Source organism: Gossypium raimondii, chromosome 3, assembly GCF_025698545.1.
Source record: "Gossypium raimondii isolate GPD5lz chromosome 3, ASM2569854v1, whole genome shotgun sequence".
In the NCBI taxonomy this organism is placed as follows: Eukaryota; Viridiplantae; Streptophyta; class Magnoliopsida; order Malvales; family Malvaceae; genus Gossypium; species Gossypium raimondii.
Genome location: NC_068567.1, coordinates 28,877,072 through 28,901,108, shown reverse-complemented (window position 1 = coordinate 28,901,108; position 24,037 = coordinate 28,877,072). Strand labels below are relative to the sequence as shown.

The following is a 24,037-nucleotide window of genomic DNA, read 5'->3' as shown; positions in this document are numbered from 1 at the left end:
CATCGCTTTCATCGGTCAAATTGGTACCAGTTGCATCTTCTTTGTTACTCTCAGCAGCCCTTTTATTTTGCAGTTTATAACAATCTACTTTGACGTGACCGAACTTCTTACAATAGCGACACCTTTTGTCTCGCTTTTTTGATGCTACCAAAATGGAAGCTTGCCTATATTCCTCGCTATCTGAACCAAATTCATTGTCGAGTTTGTTTTTACTCAATAAATGACCCTTCACATTCTCGAACGAGAGTTTGTCTCTGCCATATATCAGGGTCCCCTAAAAAACTTGTATGAAGAGGGTAAATAGCACAAGAATAGCATAGCCTAATCTTCATCGTCAATCTTAACCTCAACATTCTTTAAATCATTTAAAAAAGTAATAAATTGACTAATGTGATTTCTAAGAAGCTCACAGTTATTCATACGAAACGTAAATAGACGTTGTTTCAACACTAAACTGTTAGCCAGAGACTTAGTTGCATAAAGAGTTTCTAACCTTTTCCACAAAGCGAATGAGGTTTTCTCCATCAATACCTCCTACAATACCCTATTCGTGAGGCACAACTAGATTGCAGACAGGGCCTTTTCATCAAGCTTTTCCCATTCTGTCTAATCTAGATTCTCAGGCATTTTTTTTAGTAACAACCTTTTTTAGGTCGATCTGAACTAGAATTGTCGCCGTCTGAACTTGTCACAGATTGAAATTTGTGACACTATCGAACTTCTCAATATCAAACCATGTTGCTGTCATCTCTGAACGGGCTGATCTACGAAAATTGAACTAGCTCTGATAGCACTTGTTGGGGATCGACCTAATTAAGTGATGAACAAGTAAAAATAGTGGAAGAAATTGAGAAATTGAACACACAAATTTAACGTGGAAAAACCCCTCCTAAGAGGATAAAAAACCATGAGTAAAGATAATTTTACTATAATAGCAAAAGAACGAAAAGTATAAAAAATGGAGATAAAAAACTAAACACCAAAACCCAAAAATAAAGAATCCTCGAAACGTAAACACAAAACTCTCCAAAAGTGGTATGAGTTCTAATATTTTAATGGGTATTTTTTCTAATATTGTAAAAGAGCCTATTTATAGGCTCAATTCATAATTCAAATATATTATGTTAATAAATGCTAAATATATTATACTAATAAATACTAAATTTTCTAGAAAGAAAATATATTTTGTTTAACTTGACTTACAAGCAATCTCTTAAAATTTAGGTCACACAATTCTAACAATTTTTTCTTTAATTTTTGTATTTTCTCTTAAATTTAATATTAAAACGGAAAGTGGAAAAAGAATCCTTGGACTCTAAGTTTGGATTCAACAAGATTTGACTTGCACTCCATTATTGAGCATTTTTAACCCTCAAATCCTTCCTGCATAAATGGTGATATGTTAATTTCTTATGGATAGCTAAATTTCTTATGGATAGCAGTTTATAACAATCTGCTTTGATGTGACCTAACAAATTTCGCAGTTTAAGCCCTTTTATTGTTGCTACTTTAAATCTTATGGATAGCTAAATTTCTTTATGGTTAATGGTGTATGTTAATTCACCATCAAAAATTTGTTTTATATGAAGGTACAAATTTTTCCTACTGAAGATTAGTAGATCTTAATTTCCTTTATACAAAATAGATATAAATTAAAAAAATAAAATTGAATTAATTGTTATGTTATATGATGAACATATTATCTACTCGAGAAAAGTAAATATATATTTTGAAATTTTACTCTTTTGTAAATTTTATGTATCTTTTAAAAAGAAAAGTACATTTTATAATTTCAAGAATTTTTATTATTGTATTTTTTTCTAATTTTTTAAACAAAATTTTGAATTTTTTCTGAAATTTCTTTTAATTTATTCTTTTTTATTTTTAAAATTTTATTTTGCAAAAGAGAATTTTCAAAAATGGAAAATTTTATATATCTATATATATTTTTTCTATATGTTTTCTGAAATTCTCTTTATTTATATTTTCGCTATTTTTTTGTATTCTATGTGTTTTAAAAAGTAAAAGTAAATATTCGGAAATATACAACTTTCCAGATTTTTTATTTCTTAATTTGCTTTATTTTTATTTGTTCCTTTTTAAATTTATTCTTTCAATTTTTCCAATTCTTTCCCTTACAGTAACTGATCGCGCTCTCATTTTTTTAACACTATTTACTGTTGGGGTAAAGTTGGGATAAAGTGATACATGATGAAAAAATTAAAATAGCAAATTAATAATAAAAAAATTAAGCAACAAATTAAGTACAATTGTTTTTTTTAAACAAATACTAGCCGGGGTATTTTATTAAACATGAAGCAAAATGAGAGTACCGTAAAAACAAAATGACAGCTGAGCAAATTAAGGACAACTTTGAAGATAAATAATGCATTAACCATTTTTAGTTTATTACATCAATTTGATAATCTCAATAAAATTGAGAAGAAAAATCTAAACCTTTGTGTTGCTATTAAATGATATCATGCATTTGTATATTTGACATTTAGCTCGATAAAAGACGCAATTGCAAACATCCTTTTAACCAAAATAAAAATAAAAAGAAAGGAACATTTAGTTTTTTAATTTATGGATTGTGTATAAAGGAAAAAAAAGTTACCACCTTCTATAGTTTATCTGATACATTTTTAGAATAAAAAAGATGAAAAAAATTAAATTGAAACACCCACTGTCAGACTCATCTTTATTCGACACTCACCTGAGTCAAAATAAATACAAAAATTATTTTGAAATACATTTCTACAAAACTCAGAAGAAAGAACAAAAGCAACTGTATTGGTTTTTTTCTTTCTAAAACTTAAACAGTCTCTCAAACTAACTTATATTCAAAAACCTTTCAAATCATTCACTACTGCAAGATTGAAATTGCAGTTACAAAACTGAACTCATGTATGTATGCGTGGAGATTGCTGCTCTAACCGTTCGTCTTTTCTTCTCTCTAAAGTAGAGTGTCCGACACATATCCAGACATGAGTATAGACGTGGAAAAATATAAAAAGAAATGAACATACCCTAGTTGGATACATAATCATATTCAATACTCGTACATGAAACCGAGTAAGTAGCTTAAGAAGAAGCTGGAGTCCTTTTTATGGAAGAAGCCTTTGTTGGATTTTGTTCTTTGAATCCCAACATCTTATTTAATGCACTGACATAAGCTTTGACACTGGAAACAACAATATCCATTCCTGCCCCAGTTCCACTGTCACCAAAGGAGAAAAGATTTTAATCCACTGAATTTATCGAGCTGGAAATGTTTAAAACGGACATGGAAACAAAAGCAAGAAGATTAAGCACCTAAATGTTCGATGAACGAGTTCACCAGTCAACGCATGAGTAGATAAGTGACTTTTCTCTGCACGAATTAGAACGCGGGTCATGGCTATAGCATCAATTCCTTCCGTAACGGCATTCATTGAGTACTCAAGTAGTGAAACCGATTCCTGTAATTGATGGAAATTGATAAAGCATTGATATTTAAAAAGTAGCCTTAATTATAAGAAAATCCGGAATTCATAGACATTCTTGGTAGCATCCGTAACAAACAAAGAAAAGTACTTATTTCTGGTATCAAACCTTGATAATGAGATCAACAGCTTTATAAGCTGAATCTACAGGTCCAGTTCCAACTGAGCAGGCAACATGCTCTCTCCCATCAGCATCGATGAGTTTAACTGTTGCAGTAGAAAGACCAAGAGTTCCGCAAGTAACCTGCATGTTATGTTGGTCGACGAACAACATAGTTAAAAACACAGTTACGAGGATTGCTGCTACCCCTAGTACTACAATCCACATCATAGATCTGGATGGCTATGTTGCTGGACTCTTGAGTTTTCTTTAGGTACTCATCCAACATTCATGTTTGAACATGGGTATGGGAATAAAACCTTCAAAGCTCGTCCAAATATATGGATAAACTTAAGAAATATGATCATACCCACGTTGGTCACATAGTGTACTGGATCTCTTTGATAGGCATCTAGGATCGTCAAAACCATGAACCGAATTGATGTGTCAAACAAAAAGACAAGCATGAAGAAGAAATAGTAAAAGGAGAGAGAGAAAGAGAGTCTCTAATGGGGTAAAGGAGATGAGAGGTAAAAAATAAATAAATATGGACAGAAACTCACTCTTGCAAACTTCAAAGTTGAGAGAGTAAACAGTGGGGGAGTATCTAATAGGGTAAAGGAGAAATATTCACTCTTGCAAACTTCAAAGTTGGGAATGGCCATGAATTAACTTCCAAAAGAAAAATTAGCATGGTTTTTATTTTGAAAAATGTGTATTGACACTTTCATCAAGCCTCTGTATTCCATTCATGTAGACCATGCATGTCAAGTTTTGAATAAATTAAAGATATCTAACTATTTGTTTTGGAGTAAAAAACCAACAGTTAAATATATATTAATAAAGAAAGCATTATAGTTCGATATAATAGAGATATCAAATAGATTCCAAAATTTACATGCATGGCAAGTATCATTATATTGATAGATTCAACGGTTGGATTATTAAAAGTAAAAGTGTATATAATTTAAATAATAGTAATCTTAAAAGGGACGGTATTTTTAAAAAAATAGTTTTCTAAAGAGATTTTTTTTTTAAAAGAGTGATTTCTTCTTTTTTAAATAAAAATGAGTGGTTAAGATATAACTACTCCTAAAACATATTTATTAAATGGTTTTCAAGTAAATCCCAATTGAGTTGGTGTCACTAAGTCCAGTGGCATCATGCTTAGTTAGGGAATTTTATACAAGTCCAGTGACACCAATACCACTTCAAAGAACAATCTCATGTTGTTCTCTAGTATCTAGAGGTAAACTTTTATACAGGTAGTAGCACCATTAAGGTAGATGGAACGATGGAAATCCCAGGAAATAGAGGGGAAGCTCTATTCCTTGCCATTCCCATGCTCAATGTCTTCAATTCAGGGTAACTTGATGACCTCTCAAAGCATGGAGGAGGTATAAAGGGGACACCCCTTTAATGTGAAAGAACGCCAAGAAGTCTATTGTATACATTTAATTATTTATTATTTTATTTACTTTATATATCAAACCAATAAGAACAATAATGCTTCATACAGTATCGCAACCCAAAATAACAAGCCAATAAAACATGCCCCCACCTTGTATCATAAAATGTGTAGGAAGTGCACCCAATACCACATTCATGTAACTATTGTTTGAAAAGTTCTAGTTACCTGTAGATCCAGAAGCTTCCAAACCACGTCTGGTTGAAAAACTTCATCTGAAACCAATGCTACTAGATCAGCATCAGTGACTCGCTGGAAAAACCAGTAAATAAAATAAGTATAGATCACATGATCCTCAAAAACAAAACATAAATAATGCATTAGTACTTGAGTTTCCAGACAACAGTTACTTTTCCTTTTAAAAAATCAAGATATGATAGAAAACAACAAAAACTCAACCAGAAAGTAAAAGAACTTATAAACACCAAGGGAGCCAGGCATTCATAACCAACAAAAACCATTACTTCAGACTGTCATGTCACAATCACCAAAGATCTTGAAAATATATTTTCAAATACTTGGAACAAAATCCCAATAAAAATCCTTATTAACTATTTGGTAATTGATCATTGATAACCAGAACCTTTAAACTCGAGCTACGCCAAAAATCATTCAATATATCCTATATTACTTGGAATTTTGGATATGGGTATGTATCTGACAAGTGTAGTTAGATTTATTTTTTTGAAGTTCTTCCACATATTTGGAGGATATTTAGAGGTCCTATCCTCATATTCATGTGTCAGAGGTGAGTGTTAGATACAGGTACTTAAGAAAAATGAAGAATGTGAACATAGAACATATCAACTGCCAGCAATCATCCACCCTTCAGGTCTATTTCCTCATTTTCTAGGCACACAGACAATTTCTCAGACCAGTATCATCCTTTAAAAAGTTAACCATGCCAAAATTACAAAATAACAAGGTTAACCATGCCAAAAGTCCATGGTTAATTTAAAAAGATAGGAGTTTTTGTGTTACAAATACATTGAGAACCCAACTGGATAACTGTAGCTTATGACTACACTAACATGGTAAACAACGAAAAAATAAAACTACGTTTACAAAATAACATCATTATCTGTTTCCTGTCTCTGTATTTTTATCTGTTCTTATTTTTCATACAGATCAATGAAAATCTTGTTAGTTGCTGAAACTAGAAAGCCAGGCTGCTTTTAAAATAAAAAACTGTAGAAAAATGTTTCCTTAGTTAGGCCTATTCTTTTGGTATAAATAATCATTCCTTTTTTTCAACTTCATTTTCTGAAAAAACATCACTGGAAAACAAGAAATTTCCACACTTGAAGATAGCTTATTGTTGACAGCTTATCACAGCTAATCTCATTACTGATTTTTAGAGATTAGATTAGCTTAAAATTAAGATTATTGATTTAATATATTAATTATGTTTCCTTAGTTAGGCCTATTCTTTTGGTATAAATAGTCATGTAAATTTTTCTGTTGGAATATACAAGAGAAATGGATTCCTATTATCAATATGGTATCAAGAGCTTGAGAATCCAGATTTAGGGAGCTTATTTTCTTCAAAATTCTCGAACGCTAGAAAATCCAATTTGGTACTCTCCATTTTTCGGCCTATTTTTTTTTCTCACCACCCCCTTCAACAGAGTCACAGTCTCAACTTCAGCAAAACCTCAAAATCCGCTGACCAAACTCCCTGCATGTAGCTCTCACGCGCCACCCATAGCTTCGGTGTACTTGCTCACACGCCAACGTGTGCAACTCACAATCGTCGAGTTTGATTCTCCGACCACCACCATTGGCTTTGTTGGTGTTCTCCGGTCTTCCTTGCTATTATTGGCTCTTGTGGTGCATTTTTTTTTTGAGAGAAAAATAATTGGCAGAATTAAAAATATATATTTATGATAACCCCTTGAATCCAACATCCAATTTTGTAAAGTCAAGTAATGCCTTTAATACTCGTATTAATACCGACTCATGGATTATTGATTCTGGTGTGAATAGACACATGATAGGTTCCTCTAAGTTTTTTAAACTACTTCCCAAGTCAAACAAAAGAAGGTGTCAAGATAGTCGATAGATCTTTACTCCTATAACTGGATTAGGTTCTGTCAACTACACACCCAATATTAAACTATCCTCTGTACTACATGTTCCTCGTTTTCCAGTTAACCTTTTATCTGTTAGTGCTATCACAAATACCTTAAACTGCAAAATTGAGTTTTTCCCTAATCATTGTGTATTCCAAGACCTTCAAACAGGGAAGATGATTGGCATTGCATGATGGCTCATATATGTTGGAGTGCAGTAGTGAATTTGTTCAAGCCTTTTTTAGATGTTATCAACCAAGAAATAATGCAATGGCATAAGCGGTTAGGACAACTATCATTTTTTTCGTTATGTAAAAGTTATATCCCAAATTATTTTCAAAGACTCGATTTGATTCATTGTTTTGTGAAGCTTTTGAATTTGCTATACACTAAAAATTCTTATCCTTTGAGAAGTAATACTTCTTTTATGACTATTCAACATGATTTTTGGGGACCAACTCAACAGGCTTAATTATTTGATAATTGATGGTTTGTTTCTTTTATTTATTGTTGCATTATGATGACTTGGGTGTATTTGCTAAAATAGAAAAATGATGTGTTTACATGCTTCCAATCTTTTCATTAAATGGTATATACTTAATTTGATGCTAAGATACAGTTTTTTAGAACTAACAATGGTATAGAGTATCATTTTGATGCCTATTTGGAGTAATTCATCCAACAAATTGTCCTGATACTAGTTCACAGAATGGGATTGCTGAAAGGAAAAACAGGCATTTACTAAAAGTCGCCTGATCTCTTATGTTTTCCATAAACCTTCCAAAATCATTCTGAGGGGACACTATTCTTGTAGCCGCCTACCTTATTAATAGAATGCCACTCAAAACCTTTTATTTCAAAAAGTCTCTTGAAAATTGTACAAGGTAAAAATAATTATACTGTTCTTTCTAGGATGTTTGTATGTGTCTGTTATGTCCATGGTCGAAAAGCAGGCAAATTAGATCCATGAGCCCTTAAATGCGTGTTCATTGGGTATTCTCCGACACAGAAAGGTTACAAGTGTTATCATCCTCCTTCATGAAGAACTTTCGTTACTATGGATGTTACAGTCGGAGAAATTGAGCCACATTATGGTACAACTCAATCACCTCTTCAGGGGGAGAACAATGAGAGAAAAGAAGTAATATCTGGCTCAGTAAGTTTTGAAAAATAACACCATTGTTTAAGGGGAAGCTACTGTTAAAAGGGAAACTACTGTTCCAAAAAAAACTATTGTTCAAGGGGAAGCTACTGATCAGTGGGAGACTACTGTTCAAAAGAAAATTATTGGGCATTTGGACAAACTAAATTTAAAAAAGTATTCAAAAAGACTTAGACCAGAAGAAGTCATCATGCAACCTACTATGTGCCAAGAATCTTCCTCTTCTAGTGAGTTACCCCCTAATGATTTAGATAAACTTATTGCCCAAAGGAAAGGTGTTAGATCTTGTACTAGACACCCTATGTCTAATTTTATCTCTTATGACTCATTGTCCCCTCCCTATAAAGCCTTTGTCTTGTCTTTGTCCTTTGTGTCTATTCCACAGGATTGACATAAAACATTTGAAGAATCCAAGTGAAAAGAAGTCATGGTTGAAGAAATGAAGACACTAGCAAAGAATGAGACTTGGGAGCTAGTTACTACTCCATTAGACAATAATTTGGTGGGATGCAAATAGGTGTTTACTGCGAAACACAAGTCTAATGGTTCAATTGGTTGCTAAAGGCTTCACTCAAACTTATGGAGTAGATTATCAAGAGACGTTTTCCCATGTTGCCAAAATGAACACCATCAGAATTTTGTTATCTTGTGCAGCCAACCTTAAGTGGAACCTCCAACAATGTGATGTGAAGAATACATTCCTACATGGAGAATTAGAAGAGAGAGTATATATGGAGATTCCTCCTGGATTTGATAATGCAAAAAGGCAAGAGAAAGTATGTAGATTAAAGAAAGCCTTGTATGGATTGAAACATCACAAGGATAAGATCACTTTTCTTATTGTATATGTTGATGACATAATGATGATAGGAGACGATGAGGAAGAAATGGCTCAACTGGAACAATGTTTGGCTCAATAATTTGAAATAAAAGATCTAGGAAAGTTACAATTTTTGCTAGGAATTGAAGTTACCAGATAAAAAAAAAAGAATCTTCATATCTCAAAAAAAATACATCCTAAACCTCTTGATTGAGATAAGCATGATGGGATGCAAACTCGTAGAATCACCTGAAAGCAATCATAAGTTGCAAGCTGGAATAAGAGAGACAGTGGATAAAGAAAGATATCAAAGACTGGTTAGGAAATTAATTTCTATCTCACACACTAGACCTAACATAGCATATGCAGTCAGTTTGGTAAGTTAGTTTATGCATGATCCTCGAGAGTCTCATATGCAAGTTGTCTTTCGCATTCTACGCTACCTAAAGTCTGCCTCAGGGAAAGATCTATTTTCTAAAGATGGTCATCTCCAGATAGAAGTTTTTACATATGTAGATTGGACTGGATCTTTGGATGATAAGAGGTCTACATCTAAAAACTTAGTCACTTGGAGAAGCAAGAAGCAAAGTGTGGTTTCTCGGTCAAGTGCTAAGACAGAATACAGAGCCATGGCCCAAGGTGTTTGCAAGCTACTGAAAATTATCCTTATATTGCGACAACAAAGCTGCCATCAGTATAGCCCAAAACCAAGTACAACATGATCGAATAAAGCACATAAAAATTGATCGGCACTTCATCAAAGCTGACTGTCGACATCTTGGGCTTAAGTCATGTAACCTCTAACAAGTAATTAGCTGATGTGTTCACTAAAGGACTTAACAACAAAAGCTATCATGATTTGGTTTGCAAATTGGGCATGTGTGACATCTATGCACGAACTTGAGGGGGAGTGTTGACAGCTAATCTCATTACTGATTTTTTAGGATTAGATTAACTTAAAATTAGGATTATTAATTTAATGTACTGATTATGCTTCCTTAATTATTAGGCCTATTCTTTTAGTATAAATAACCATGTAAATTTTTCGATTGGAATATACATATGAGAAAAGGATTCCTATTATCAACACATATCTTCCAAATGCAACCATTACAAATAGTTGACTATACAATGATCTGAAGGGTAAGAAATCCGGGAGATTAGTTAGGAAAATTGTACCTTCTTTTGTTCAGCTACTTCTTTGAAGCGCCAGAATATGGTCCCAAGCTGAACATCGTCAAGCTCGTAACCAAGCTGAGGAAAACAGGAAGAACAAAGTATTTAGATAAAGGAAAGAAAGGTAATTTCATCAAATTTTTACATTGTTAATAGCATACCTCTTTCAACCGGTCGCTCAAAGCATGACGTCCACTTTACCAGAGAATTGGAAAAGAAAAAGAATAACAAAGAAGTCATAGTTTCGTAACAACAGAATTTGAAGATTAAAAAAATGAATAGGGAGATACCAACAACATTAATGTGATAAATATCAAAGCAAAACTGCAAAGATTTGAGTAGAAAGAGTAGGATAGAATCAACCTCACTAAAGAAGTTGCTCACTTTTTTTTCATTTTTTCATGGTCAGGGAGAGGTAGAAGAGAATTCCCTATTTGGAACATCTAAGCTTCCCCTTTCAGTTCACCTCTATTCAACCCTTAAAAGCTAGAATGCAACATTCTTTCGGTTAATATAAAATGTGAGCACATGGGTTAAAAATCTTGCTTCGACTCTTCCTCTATCCTAACATGTTGAAAATCTCAAAATGAATACAAGACATACGACCCTCAGTATACTGAAACAATTAGGACTAACTAAGCCATACCCCATAGGTCCAACTCCAAGTAACATAGCACCATGGAATTGGTGAAAGTTAAAAATCTATATTTACACACAAATAAACTTTCTAGAAAATTCAAGAAATGGAATGAACACAAATATTTTAGATAACATATCTACTATTCTAGAATACTAGGTTCAATATATTTATCAATATATTAATATTTAATATATGCACCCTAAATTACTTCTCCAAGAATTTTTTCGGTGCTTAGCAACTCAGGTGATATTAACACCTTCTCTTTACCCTTTGCCTACCTTGCACATCATCTGACAAGCACTTTCTTCCATAACAACGAGAAAAGGCTAAGGCAAAACCTATAAACATATCACTCCCACACCATTGCAATGATTCCACTATCCTCAAATAAAAAGTTATATTTCAAACGTTAACCAACATTGGATATAAGATATATTCACAAAGTTAAATAAAAGATTCTTTGCAATGGTAACAAATGTGTTGCTAGGGGGGAGCGATCGAGTCAAGTGAAATCAACTAAAAATAGATTGAATTAGTTAAGTTAACGGATCCTATTTTATCAACCCAACTCAATTTGAAAATTTTTCGAATCAAATCAAATATATTTTTTCGAGTTTATAATATATTTTTAAGTAAAGAATAGTAGTTGAATAATTCTAAACGAATTCCTATACAAACCATTTAAGCAAATCTTTGCTTAAAAAAGATAACTAAATCATTCTTAATTTTCATCTAATTAAAAAAATAATCAAATCTTTATCCATGAAAAAGCTGATAAGATCGGCCAACTAACAAACAAGTTTTTCCATTTGTTACTATATTTTCATCTTTGAACTTCCATTGGTAATGTTTGGTGAAATTCATGGCTCTAAATTATGCTGCCATGTGCCACATGAAAATAAAAAAAATAAAAAAAAAGATGAAAAGGAGAATGTAAAGCAACCATTATTACTCAAACAAGAGATGAATTTTTAAAAAAATGTAAGCTATAGATTTTTAAGAAGTTGAGATTAAAGTTCTTGGGGACTGGTTAACATAGAAATGCATCAACATCTTCCCTGAAGAATTGTAACACTAGGATTTGAAGGACCATTAATCTATCTTATAACTTAAATCAAACCTTTAAAAATGTACAATTTTATCTTAATAATCAAACAAAAAGGGAATAAGAGAATATGAAGGAGATGGTTACATTAAGTATTTAGCACTTACACGGAATTTCATCATTCATAAGAACATCAAACAAACAAACAATCATTTTTCTTAATGCTTAATGACACTAGATGGAACTTACGGTAGAGGCCTCTTTGTCGCTAGCCTATTCTCCCACTTTTCTTATCTCTTCTAAATACCTCATGTCTAACTAACATTAGTCAATTTAACCCCAAAGTGCTTGGTAGATAAGAAGTAGAGAAGTGAAATAGATGATGATAAAATGGCCCAACAATCGTTTTAACTATAATTTATATAAATGCACGAGTTTGGAATAACTTTTGAATTGACGAGAATACTTTTTTTTTCCATCTTACTAAATTGACATCTAAAATAATTATAATTTAATTAGACATGAAAAATAAAGATTTTAATTGAAAAAGAATGAAATACAAAATTTGGATTTATTAGTGAATTAAAATTTATAATAAAATTGATGTAAAATGTTTATTAAAAATTAATTTTAATTGACAATTGGCGTAAAAATTGTATTTATTGGTAAATTGAAAAATTAGTAATTTAAAATTGATGTAAAAATTTATTACAAATCTTAATTTTAAATTAGATTTTAAATTCGAATTGAATTCTATGCATAAAATAATTTAGATTTATTAGTTACAAAATTGTGTAAATTAATAATTAAAATCTATAAATAACATGATTAATATAATTAAATAAGTTTTAAGTACAGTAAATTAAAAATAAACCTAAAATTGAGTTTTAATTTGAATAGAATTCTAAGCATAAAATAGAGGAAAAGATTTTAGCTATAAATTATCACTTAATTAATATTAGAGTTATATTCCAATTAAAATTTAAGTTTAACTCTATAAATAGAGTCCAGTAGTTACACATATTCAAATAATTTGCATCTTAGGAAAATTTTTAGTAAAATTAATGAAGATGGTTAGCATTAATAAAATAGAAGTATGTAAAAAAATGGAGTATTAAGGCAACAGTTCTTGAGGAGACAGTATCAAATCATATTCAAACAACAATGACATTGATGATAAGTTAATATAATATTATGCCTAGATTGATTTTTATTATTTCAATTTAATATTATAGTTTTTATTTTACTTCCAGTTTTCTCTATTATTTTAATAGTAGTATGTATTAATTCAAAGTTCAATTGGTTTAAATTATTTCAAGGAATTAAAATTCAAGTAGTGATGTTCAATGATACTGTGACAATTCAAAATAATTTTAAAAGAAAAAACTTTTACTTGTACAAATGGTGTAGTAAAAAGTCCTAATAGTAAGTTAATTAATATCCATAATAAATATGATCTGTCATTGACTTCTTATACCACAATTAAAGAAGTTAGCTTCTCCAATTTATAAAAGTGTTTTGTTTTATAATTTTGTTTCTTTTGATGATCTAATAGAGCATATAGATAAGCAAATATGTATAATTTTAGTTTTACTTGGAATTAATTATTTATTTACTTTGCATAATGTATAGTATTTTATTTCTTATTTGGTATTTTTGCTAGCTATTATTGGTATGGCTATTAATGCTATACCAACTTTTCTAATGAAAAGAAAAGAAATGGATAAAAGAGAATTTATGTTAATTATAGGTAAATCTTTTTTACTTTATATGTTTAGATTTTTCAATTTTAATTTTATATAATTTTTTAGTTAGAATGTTGCATATGTTGTTAACCTTGTGGTATATAAGGAGGCCTTACCGCAAGAAATGTATATATAAGCATTTATTTCATAACTGATATTAACAGTATCATTAAGTGAATTTATAATACAACTAATATACTTATACACATTTATTTTATAACTGAAATTAACATTATTATTAAGTGAATTTATAATATAAATAATATATTTATATCGATTTTGCAGAAATCAAAACAATAAAGATTGGAAAGTAGAAAATATGATTCTTCAATATGTCCACCTACCTTTTAATAATTGTACAAAAGTAATTTTAATAGTATTGTACCATTTCTTAAACTATGATTCTAACTTCTTTGATTTACAAAATATTATTTATTTTAAATATCATTTACATGAAATGTGTTATAATTATTTATTATTTCTTTTATTTTAAAATAATAAACGTGTATATCCACATGCAATGCATATGAGGAAGAAACCTAGTAAACATAAAAGAAAAAGGACACTTTCAAGCTTTTGATCATTCCAGTTATTCTAAGATAAATCTTTTCACAATAAAAGCTAAGGCAAAGCAAGGAGGAAAACACCTAGAAAGAGATAAACCAAGGAAAAACAAAGTAAGAAGGAAAGCTGAAATAAACCTAAAATTGACTAGAGTGCCAATTGATGAAGTCGCAAAGAATGGAATGGAAGAGGATTGGGAGCAAGAAGTTAGGGTTTCAAAATTGGGGGTGGGTTTTTCTTAATAGGGAACAAAAAAACTGAATTGAAAAGTCGGAAGACAAAGCTAAAATTAAAATCATAACTTCAACTCAAAACGACGTTGTTTTGCTAAATAGGTTTTTCGGATATTCGAGTTGCAAAATTCAACTCGATTTGAACTCAAAAAATCGAATAACTAACTCGGGTAGACTCAAAACCAAACAACTTGATTCAAACAACTTGAAATTTGAAAAAGAAATAGTTTTTTTAGTCGAATAGAGTTTTGCTCAACCCTACATGCTGCTGCTTATGTTAAATCTTCAACTAGATTACCATGACGATGCATCCATCATTCAAAAGCAGCAGAAAACCATTTATAGCTCTTTATACACTACACATATTACACCATCTACATCCCTTCAAACTCTATTAAAAACATATTAAAAAGAAAAAGATATGGAGGAAAATATGTTGAAAAATATGAAATACCCACCTGAGTTTTCCAAGCACAATGCCAGCTTCATTGGACCGCTCAAGTCCAATATCTTCAGGGGATATAATTTCATATGTACCTTTGTGCTTTAGCATTCCATCCTACAAAACAGAAAGCATTTTAGAATATATATCTTATTATTTGTATTACTTTTGTAAGTATATATAAACCAAAACAAAGAAAAAGTGACTTTGTTGTTTAGACCTTTCAGTAATTCGCATCCTTAACCAAACCGCATGACAATAACAGATTGTATTAACTACACATGGCTAATCAGGGATAAAGAGTAGGAGAGTTTGGTTGAGTTGGCTCTTAACTATACCCACAAAATGATAAAATCATAATGCATACTAGTTAATTCAATCATTTTTCAAATATGATAATAAATACACTTCAACCATCTAACAAGGAAATTAGCCATAAAACAAACTCTATAACTAGACAGAAATTGTTTGGAGGTTCACAAATATATACAACCAAACACTGAAAAACCAACCTGGTGAATACCACTTTCGTGAGCGAAAGCATTGGCTCCAACAATGGCTTTATGCGGCTGAACATGTAACCCTGTGTATTCTTCTACCTAAACAACCATTTTAAGTCAATAACAGACCTTGGAGCTAATTCAGTCAAGTGTGAGAAACAATCCAGCTGTAACTGAAGTTGATGAAAGAATACCATTTTGCTTGCCATTACAATGTGTCGGGTATTGATTCCTGTATAAAGACCTCCTAATACATGCTCACCACGACATTTTAAGGCCATCACGACCTACACAAGCAAAAGCGAAAGCTCAATGGTTCAAAACCGTAAAACAAGTTATAGGCCATAGGATATTACAAGAACTGCTGACAGAGGTGCAAAAGTTCAATTACAAAAAAATTTAATAGCTCTTAACTCAACTGAACGCTAGCAAGAGCAACTGACATTGCTGATTTATCTAACATTATCAATATATATAATCAAGGATACAACTTTTTTCATCCTGTGAAGCATGTACACCCGGTCCAGGGGTGTGTCTTGAACACACGCCTAACATGGATACAACTTCAACACCACAGAATGCATCTCAGGGACACAAGGACTCATTAAAAAAAATCGAACACAATAAAAACATGGTCAAGACAATTGGATACAATAAAAAAGTAAAAATGCAATGAATTTTCCCATCTACTTCTACATAACACAAAATCCAAACATATAAATCATTCTGATATTGCAAGAAGCAAAATATCACCTCCTCCATTGAAGCATTTCCTGCTCTTTCTCCAATGCCATTGATTGTTACTTCCACTTGCCTTGCACCAGCACAAGCTCCCTGAATTCATAACAGCTAAGAAGTAATGCAACCAAACTACATCTCAATCTCGCTATGCATCAATTAACAATGTAAAGCAGTGGCCTACCGCAATAGTGTTGGCAGTAGAAAGCCCGAGATCATTTTGGCAGTGTGTTGAAATAATAACATTCTCAATTCCAGGGGTATTGGCTTTTATATCAGCAATCAATTGCCCAAACTCGCTCGGCATAGTTATGCCAACAGTATCAGGTATGTTCAGAGTTGTCGCTCCAGCCTTGATCACTTCACCCAAAATCTCATACAGAAACTCTCGGTCAGATCTGGTACAATCAAACAAAACAAGACTATCATTTCGAATAAATAACAAAAGCCCTTTTACATTTACTTACTTTATTCCAAAAGCAGATTCATACACTACTGCAACTGCAAAATAGCTATCATTTAAAGCCCTTGAAATTATTAGTCCACCTCATGCAAAAAAAAGCATGCACCTGTTGCAGCAATATTTGATAAAGCCTAAGGGTTTAACCAAAGCAAACTCAAGCTGTCAAAAGCTCAAGCTCAACTAGAAACTGAGGCTCTAAGCTCAGCTTGATTAGGCTCATTTAGTTAGTAAAAGTATGAGGTTGATTAACATGCTCGACTTAAAAGCTCAACTATTTCTAGTGGAACTCTAGCTCGAAGTCAAATTGAAAATTTTCAATATTAATTAAACAATATATATATACACTAATATAGCTTGACAAGGCTCTCGAGCTACTTAATACTTAAGTTTGACTCTCTCGAGATGCTTGAGCTCGATTCCACAATAACCAAGCCGAATTCAAGGTTTTTTTCTTTCTTTTTTCAAGCCGAACCCAATCAACTTGATAGCGTAAGTACACCACTAACCAAAGCCCATATCTTTCGCAAAAATGGTTTGGCTTCAATTGAATAAAACCTCAAACCACAATTTACCCATATATAAACTTCAATTCCTCTTTTTTGATTCTACCATTTAATCTTCTCGCTTCCCCTAATCTGATCTAACCTAAACCAAGCAAAACTATTCTCGAATTCTTCATAACAGGTAATAATAGAATATGATCTTATCTCAGAACAATCCCTGTCAAGAAACTGCCATAAAGAAGAGAAAAGCGAGATAAGAACTCAACCTGCCGGCGTCTTCAGGGCTAAACTCGACATCATTGCAACCTAAACTCCTAGTAAATCGAACCATATTCCTAGCAATATCCAAAACCTCCTCTTTACTCTTCCTTAACTTATACTCCAAATGAATTGCACTCGTTGCGATAAACGTATGGATTCTAGGTCTTTTCGCATACTTAACCGCCTCCCAAGCCGTCTTAATGTCCTTCTCATTACACCTTGAAAGTCCACAAATAACAGGCACATATCCATTCCCATCCACCGCATTTCCAACTTCTTTAGCGATGGTCTTGACAGCTTCGAAATCGTCTTTCGAGGCGGCCGGAAACCCAGCTTCGATAATATCGACGCCGAGCTTAGCTAGTTGGCGAGCAATGTCTAGTTTTTCCTTGGAAGTCAAGGTCGCGCCGGGGGATTGTTCGCCGTCGCGGAGGGTGGTGTCGAAGACACGGACATAGTTGGGATCGGGGATGTGGTTGGGAATGTAAGGGGGGCGGCGCTGGGAGGAGGGAGGGTTAGGGTTCAAAGAAGAGGAAATGAGGAGGGATTTGGGGCATGATTTGGAAGGAAATGAAGGTAAAGTGATGGAAGAAGGGAAAGGAAGGAAAGTAGAGCGAAGGAAGAGGGAGGGTTCGAGGGAGGGAGAAGGGAAAGGGTATAACTTGGAGGAAGTTATGATAGAGGAAGCCATGGATGAAAAGAGTAAGAGCCGCCGGACCAATGAATGTGAATGTTGCAGATTTTGGGGTTTGAGGTTTTATCCGTCTGGTCTTGGGGAGAGAGCAATGCTAAAACTATCGTACCGGTCCTTATACTATATCTAACATTGTATTTTGATCCATTTCCATTAGATGAAAAAGCGAAAATGATTTTTACTTAAAAGAAATATAATGGAATAGAGGCGTAATAATAATTTAATTGTTTAGTTGAATATCCTTAGCAGAATTTTTTTAGGTATATAATTATTATTATTGTTATTAAATTTTAATAAGATTATTAATATAAATAATAAATAATTTAATCATATTTTAACTTAATTATTATTAAATATAATTTAATAAAATATATAATTTAAAAAATTATTAATATTAAATATTCTTATATGAATTTACTAAAATCATAATATATAATACTATAAAATATAATTTTAACATAATTATTATTAAATATAATTTAATAAAAATATATAATTTAATAAAATTCTTAATATTAAATATTCGTATATGAATTTACTAAAATCATAATATATAATACTATAAAATATAATTTAAAATAATTATTATTAAATATTATTTAATAAAATATATAATTTAATAAAATTCAATATAATTATTCTTATATGAATTTACTAAAATCATAATATATAATACTATAAAAATAATGTATAATCTACTTTATTATTTTTAAACGCAATACATATTTAATGTGCTAAAATATCATTAGTGAAACAAATAATTTAATTATTCTACAATAAAAAAATATTAGCGATAATAAATAACTTGAGAATTATATTTTGCATAAACATAATATTCATATATTAACAAAAGGTTACATGAAATTCATGAAATTATATGTCATAATCCATATGTTATACAATTTTACAACATCAAAAAGTTAGAACATTGTAATGACATACCATCCCAAATATTACAAATAGAAAAAGTTACGAAAATATCATTAACAGAACCATGATTTTTAATGGTCAGCAAGAAATCTTCTGACCCATTCCAACCGCACATCAAAAGGTAAACTAAAGAAAACGAGCATTTGAGTTGGATGATTTGGAATTTTGCTCAATGCTCGATAGCGCTCATCCACAGTTAAACCTTCTATTTCACACAAGGTTGGATATACATTTTGTAACACCCCTAACCCATATCCGTCGACAAATTAGGGTTACAAGGCGTTACCGGACAAAACACAATTCAATACAGACGTTCAGTAGAATTCAAGAATTTAACATTTATGTTAAGCTTAGTCAAATATTAAGTAAGTATAATTATAATTTCTACTTTAACCTTTTATAACAAAACATAACATTTCAGTTCAGTTAAACCATAAGAAAAAATAAGCTTTTTTCGTATGGCTATTAATTATATATATACAGTACATTAAAGTACGACTTCCAAAATTATTATCTAGCCTATACATGCCATAAGTTAAAATTTAAACATTTCAATACCGAGACAGTAGATAGAGTGATGATCTTTGCTGACGATCCCCGAGTCTGCAGCTTGATTTTTATCTATAAAACAAATGGACAAAAACAATCAAAGTAAGCTTTTATAGCTTAGTAAGTTTATAGCATATCTAAAATACATATAAAAGAATCATATAATTCCTTAAGTAAATTTATTAAGAGCACAATTATCAAATATCATTACTTTCTACACATTGCTATCTTAAGTCATTTTGTTTATATCGAAAAGAATGTATATTTAACTAATACATATAAACGAACATATGTATATACATTATATGCATATAATCAAGTTACAAACATAATCATTATTTGCATATATTTGGTTGCTAGTATACTATCATTTGCACTTCATCGAATGCATATCTATGATCTTTCAAATACATATAAACAAATGTTCATATACTTATCCATTACATATAACCAAAATCATATAAATATCCAATGCATATAATCACTTAATTTAACAGATTCACCAAGACTTAGGTCGCTAGGCTTATAGCCCGATTCGGATCACCCAAGACTTAGCCCTGCTAGGTTTATAACTCGATTCGGATCACCCAGGCACTTAGCCCGCTAGGTTTATAACCCGATTGGATCACCGACACTTAGCCTGCTAGGTTTATAACTCGATTCGGATCACCAAGCACTTAGCACTGCTAGGCTTATAGCTTTGATTCAGATCACCGGCACTTAGCCTGCTAGGCTTATAGCCTGATTCAGATCGCATAAGATATAATTCATTTTCGAGCTATATATGTATACAAAATTCTGCACAAAGATTCAGTTTAAAATTTATAACTCATATTCTTTGATACACATGGATATATAATAAACTCGATCATCAATTCTAACTTACTAATTCAATGATTCAACCGAATACATATATATATATATTTATACTATAGATTTCTAAAATTACTATCATAATAATATTCAACTTATTTTATACTTGAATAATATACATTTAACATTCAAACATATTAATATAAACTAGGATAACAATTTCATACTTTTGATTCAATGCAAATCTTATACATATATAGATACATATTCGACTTCATATGTACATATATAACTCCAAAACTAACTTCGACACAAGAAATTATACATGCAGAGATATATATAAACATATTCAATTTATAATATACATAAATAAATTCTTACTTAATTTCAAAACAAGATCTTATATATATACACATGTATACTTATTCGAATCTAACAAATATATATATTTCTATACTTATTTTGAAACAAGAACTTGTACATTTATACATTATACACATACATATTCGAAATTAACACACATATATATAAATATAATTTCATACTTATACTCAATATAATTATTTATTCATATATATATGCTTATTCAATCCAACTTATACAAATATTTGATACACATATATATATCTTTATATATATCTATTCAAACATCATGCAAACATATGAAACAAACAACATTAACTAAATTCAAACTTTATTGACATATATACAAACCTATAGTTCCATACCTAAATTATTTACAAGGACATTGATGTATATATATTTGTATATTCATACTCATTCGAACCTAACATATATATATACATAATTTTCATACTTTTCATTCGATTTATATACTTTTAATTTTAATTCAACATAAATACATTTGATATTCATACATATAAACTGATTTAATAAAATTAAATAGCTAATAAACTTACCTCGGATATCAGCGGACACGATCGACTATTCAACTACTTTCGTTTTCCCCCGATCCAATTCTGTTTTCTTCGTTTCTTGATTTAAACATATTCAAATTTAACCTTTTTATTCAACAAAACATTCAATTAAATCAAAAAATACATAAATGGGAAAATTGCCATTTTGCCCCTGACATTTTACACTTTTTACAATTTAGTCCGTTTGCACAAAACACAAAATACACAAAATTTGCCCACATTAAGCTAGGGCCGAATGTTCCTTGTCTTCATTCAAGTCCACACATTTCATTTATTTCACATTTTAGTCCCTCAAAAATTTATTTTCACAATTTAGCTCTAATTACTCAAATTCACTAAAAATTCAAAGACAAAACATGTTAATCTATCACATATCTTTCATTTTTCATCATCAACTATCACAAAGTTCAAGCATTCATCAATGGCACATTTCAAAATCATCAACAATTCACAAAATTAAGACATGGGTTTTGAAGTATTCAAAGCAACGATCTCAAAAGCGTAAAAATTATCAAAAACCGAGTTAAAACGAACCTTAAATGAAGCTTGAGTATGGCCGAACCTATGCTTGTGTTTTTCTCTTCTTTCTTTTCTCTAGTTTCGGCTAAACAAGGATGATAACAATTGAATTTTACTTTGTTTTTAATTAACATATATTAGTATTTTATTTATTTACCTTATTAACCTTTAATAAATAATTTATATTTCATATAATATAAGGATATAGTTGTCCATAGCCACCCACTATCATTTAAATGGTCTAATTGTCATTTAAGACCCCCATTTTAAAAGACGACAACAATTAGGTATTTTTAGATTTAACCCTTAAATTTTCATTTTACGCAATTAAACCCTTTTTATCGAATTGAACCTTCAAACGATTAAATTTCTACATGAATTTTTCACACCTATAACTTAACATATAATAGACACTAAAAATAATATTAAAAAATTTTTCTGACTCGGATTTATGGTCCCGAAACCACTATTCCGATTAGGGTCAAAACCAGGTTGTTACAAATTTGTAGCTTTTTCTTGGATGATCTGGAATTCTTCTGACTTTTGTTGAACTACCACATCAGAGGAAATACTCCTACTGATTTGTTCACCAATGGCCCGCATGTTTTCTGCCAATAACGTGGCAGCATCATGAAATGAAGATGAAATATGATCACTTGCATCAAAATTCTTTTTTTTCTTCTTTGAAGATGTGGAACCCCCTGGGTTTCTATTTAGTTCTTGTTACAGAAAGCGTAAAACATCCATGTCATCCAAAGAGACATCAGCTTCACAGTCATAGAATTCGTTTCTTTCTTCATTAATATCTGTAGTAGGTACATCCTGAAAATTTATTTCTTCAATAACATCAGCAGTTGTTTGAGCATCTTTCCCAGTCGCTTGATCTCTTGCGTAGATGGCAGTAAGTTGGTCGTAGTAAGGGAAACTACAATGTTTGAAGTGACCGGCTTCTTTATGACTTTATAAAAATAAGAAATTCATATTAGTTATAAGTTTGGTAAAAATAATATAATAAAGACTTAAAATAATTCTTACATTTAAATAAGAGTCCAAACCACATCTTCAGCAACAACGAGCTGCCTATGCTCATCCCAACCAAAATCGCTATTGTTTTGGCCATTAAGCATGTCATACACTATTGACCAATCCCTTTTCAGTAGCCTAATCCTCGATTCAATATTAGGTATAGCCTTCAACATTACATTGGGTAAAACCTTTTCTAACATTTTTTCCAACTCGTTTAAATAACCGGCTTTAAACCCCGTATCAGCATTAAAGGTTCCAACATTGTGCAAGTCCACCATACAGGAAACCAACGCTGCATCTTCTTCTGGAACCCATTTCCTTTTGGTTCCTCGAGAAGTTTGGGAAGAAACATTTGATTCTGAAACACTTGACATAATTATCTTAAGAAAAAAACAAATTAAAATTAAGTTTAATATCATGAATCAATAGGTGAACACTTTATAAAATTAAAATTAAGTTCAATATCATGAATCAAAAGCTCAACACTTTATAAAATTATAACACATGATGAATGAAAATAAATTAAATTATAATTCAACAAGTTTAGTACAATATAGAAAACAATTCAAACACCACCAAAGTTTGACAAACTAGATACATAAAATAACATAAACAAATTAACTCAAACTCATTTTGTCCCTAAACCTAACTAATTTCTAGATGCTTGCCATTCATCGAACATTTGGTGAGCTAGTTCCATCCTCCAAGTAGCCCATGCATCTGATGGATGAATATTTACGATATTCGGTTCATCGTCATCTACCACATTACTAGGTAATCCTTCTCCCAACTCCGCTTCAATAGTATCAATACTCATATGGGTTCGAATAAAATTATGGAGCAACATGCAATAATGATTCTATTGTGCACTTTTACAGGATAGAATGATGGACTCCTAAGTATTCCCCATCTATGTTTTAATAACCCAAAGCATCTTTCAATAACATTACGTGCTGAGGCATGTTTCATATTAAAAAATTCTTTCGGAGTACTTAGCTGATAACCCTGACGCCACTCATTCAAATGATATCATTATCCTCTAAAAGGTGCAAGAAATCCTTCACAATTTGTGTATCCAGCATCAACTAGATAATAACAACCTATAAAAAAACTTTTTATAAAATGATTAATTCCCCAATAATGTTTAATCT

The 24,037-nt window shown here is 31.1% G+C and overlaps 1 protein-coding gene across 1 annotated transcript; it reads right to left on the bottom strand.

Moving 5' to 3' along the window:
- Positions 1–2,669: 2,669 nt before the first annotated feature.
- On the bottom strand, positions 2,670–18,170 carry LOC105794011 (2-isopropylmalate synthase 2, chloroplastic). The gene is made up of 12 exons (XM_012622971.2): positions 17,423–18,170; positions 16,375–16,588; positions 16,206–16,286; positions 15,647–15,739; positions 15,465–15,551; positions 14,969–15,069; positions 10,445–10,478; positions 10,287–10,361; positions 5,222–5,305; positions 3,595–3,729; positions 3,316–3,461; positions 2,670–3,220 (listed from the first exon to the last, which is right to left on the bottom strand). The coding sequence occupies exons 1-12, from the start codon at positions 18,106–18,108 to the stop codon at positions 3,085–3,087; spliced, it is 1,872 nt and encodes a 623-aa protein (XP_012478425.1). The 5' UTR covers positions 18,109–18,170; the 3' UTR covers positions 2,670–3,084.
- Positions 18,171–24,037: the final 5,867 nt, after the last annotated feature.

Coding starts and splice junctions, on each gene's coding strand:
- LOC105794011 (XM_012622971.2), bottom strand. CDS start 18,108: ATGGCTTCCTCTATCATAACTTCCTCCAAGTTATACCCTTTCCCTTCT. Junction 16,589..17,422: donor AGCCCTGAAGACGCCGGCAG/GTTGAGTTCTTA, acceptor TGATTGTACCAG/ATCTGACCGAGAGTTTCTGT. Junction 10,362..10,444: donor TGAGCGACCGGTTGAAAGAG/GTATGCTATTAA, acceptor TGTTTTCCTCAG/CTTGGTTACGAGCTTGACGA.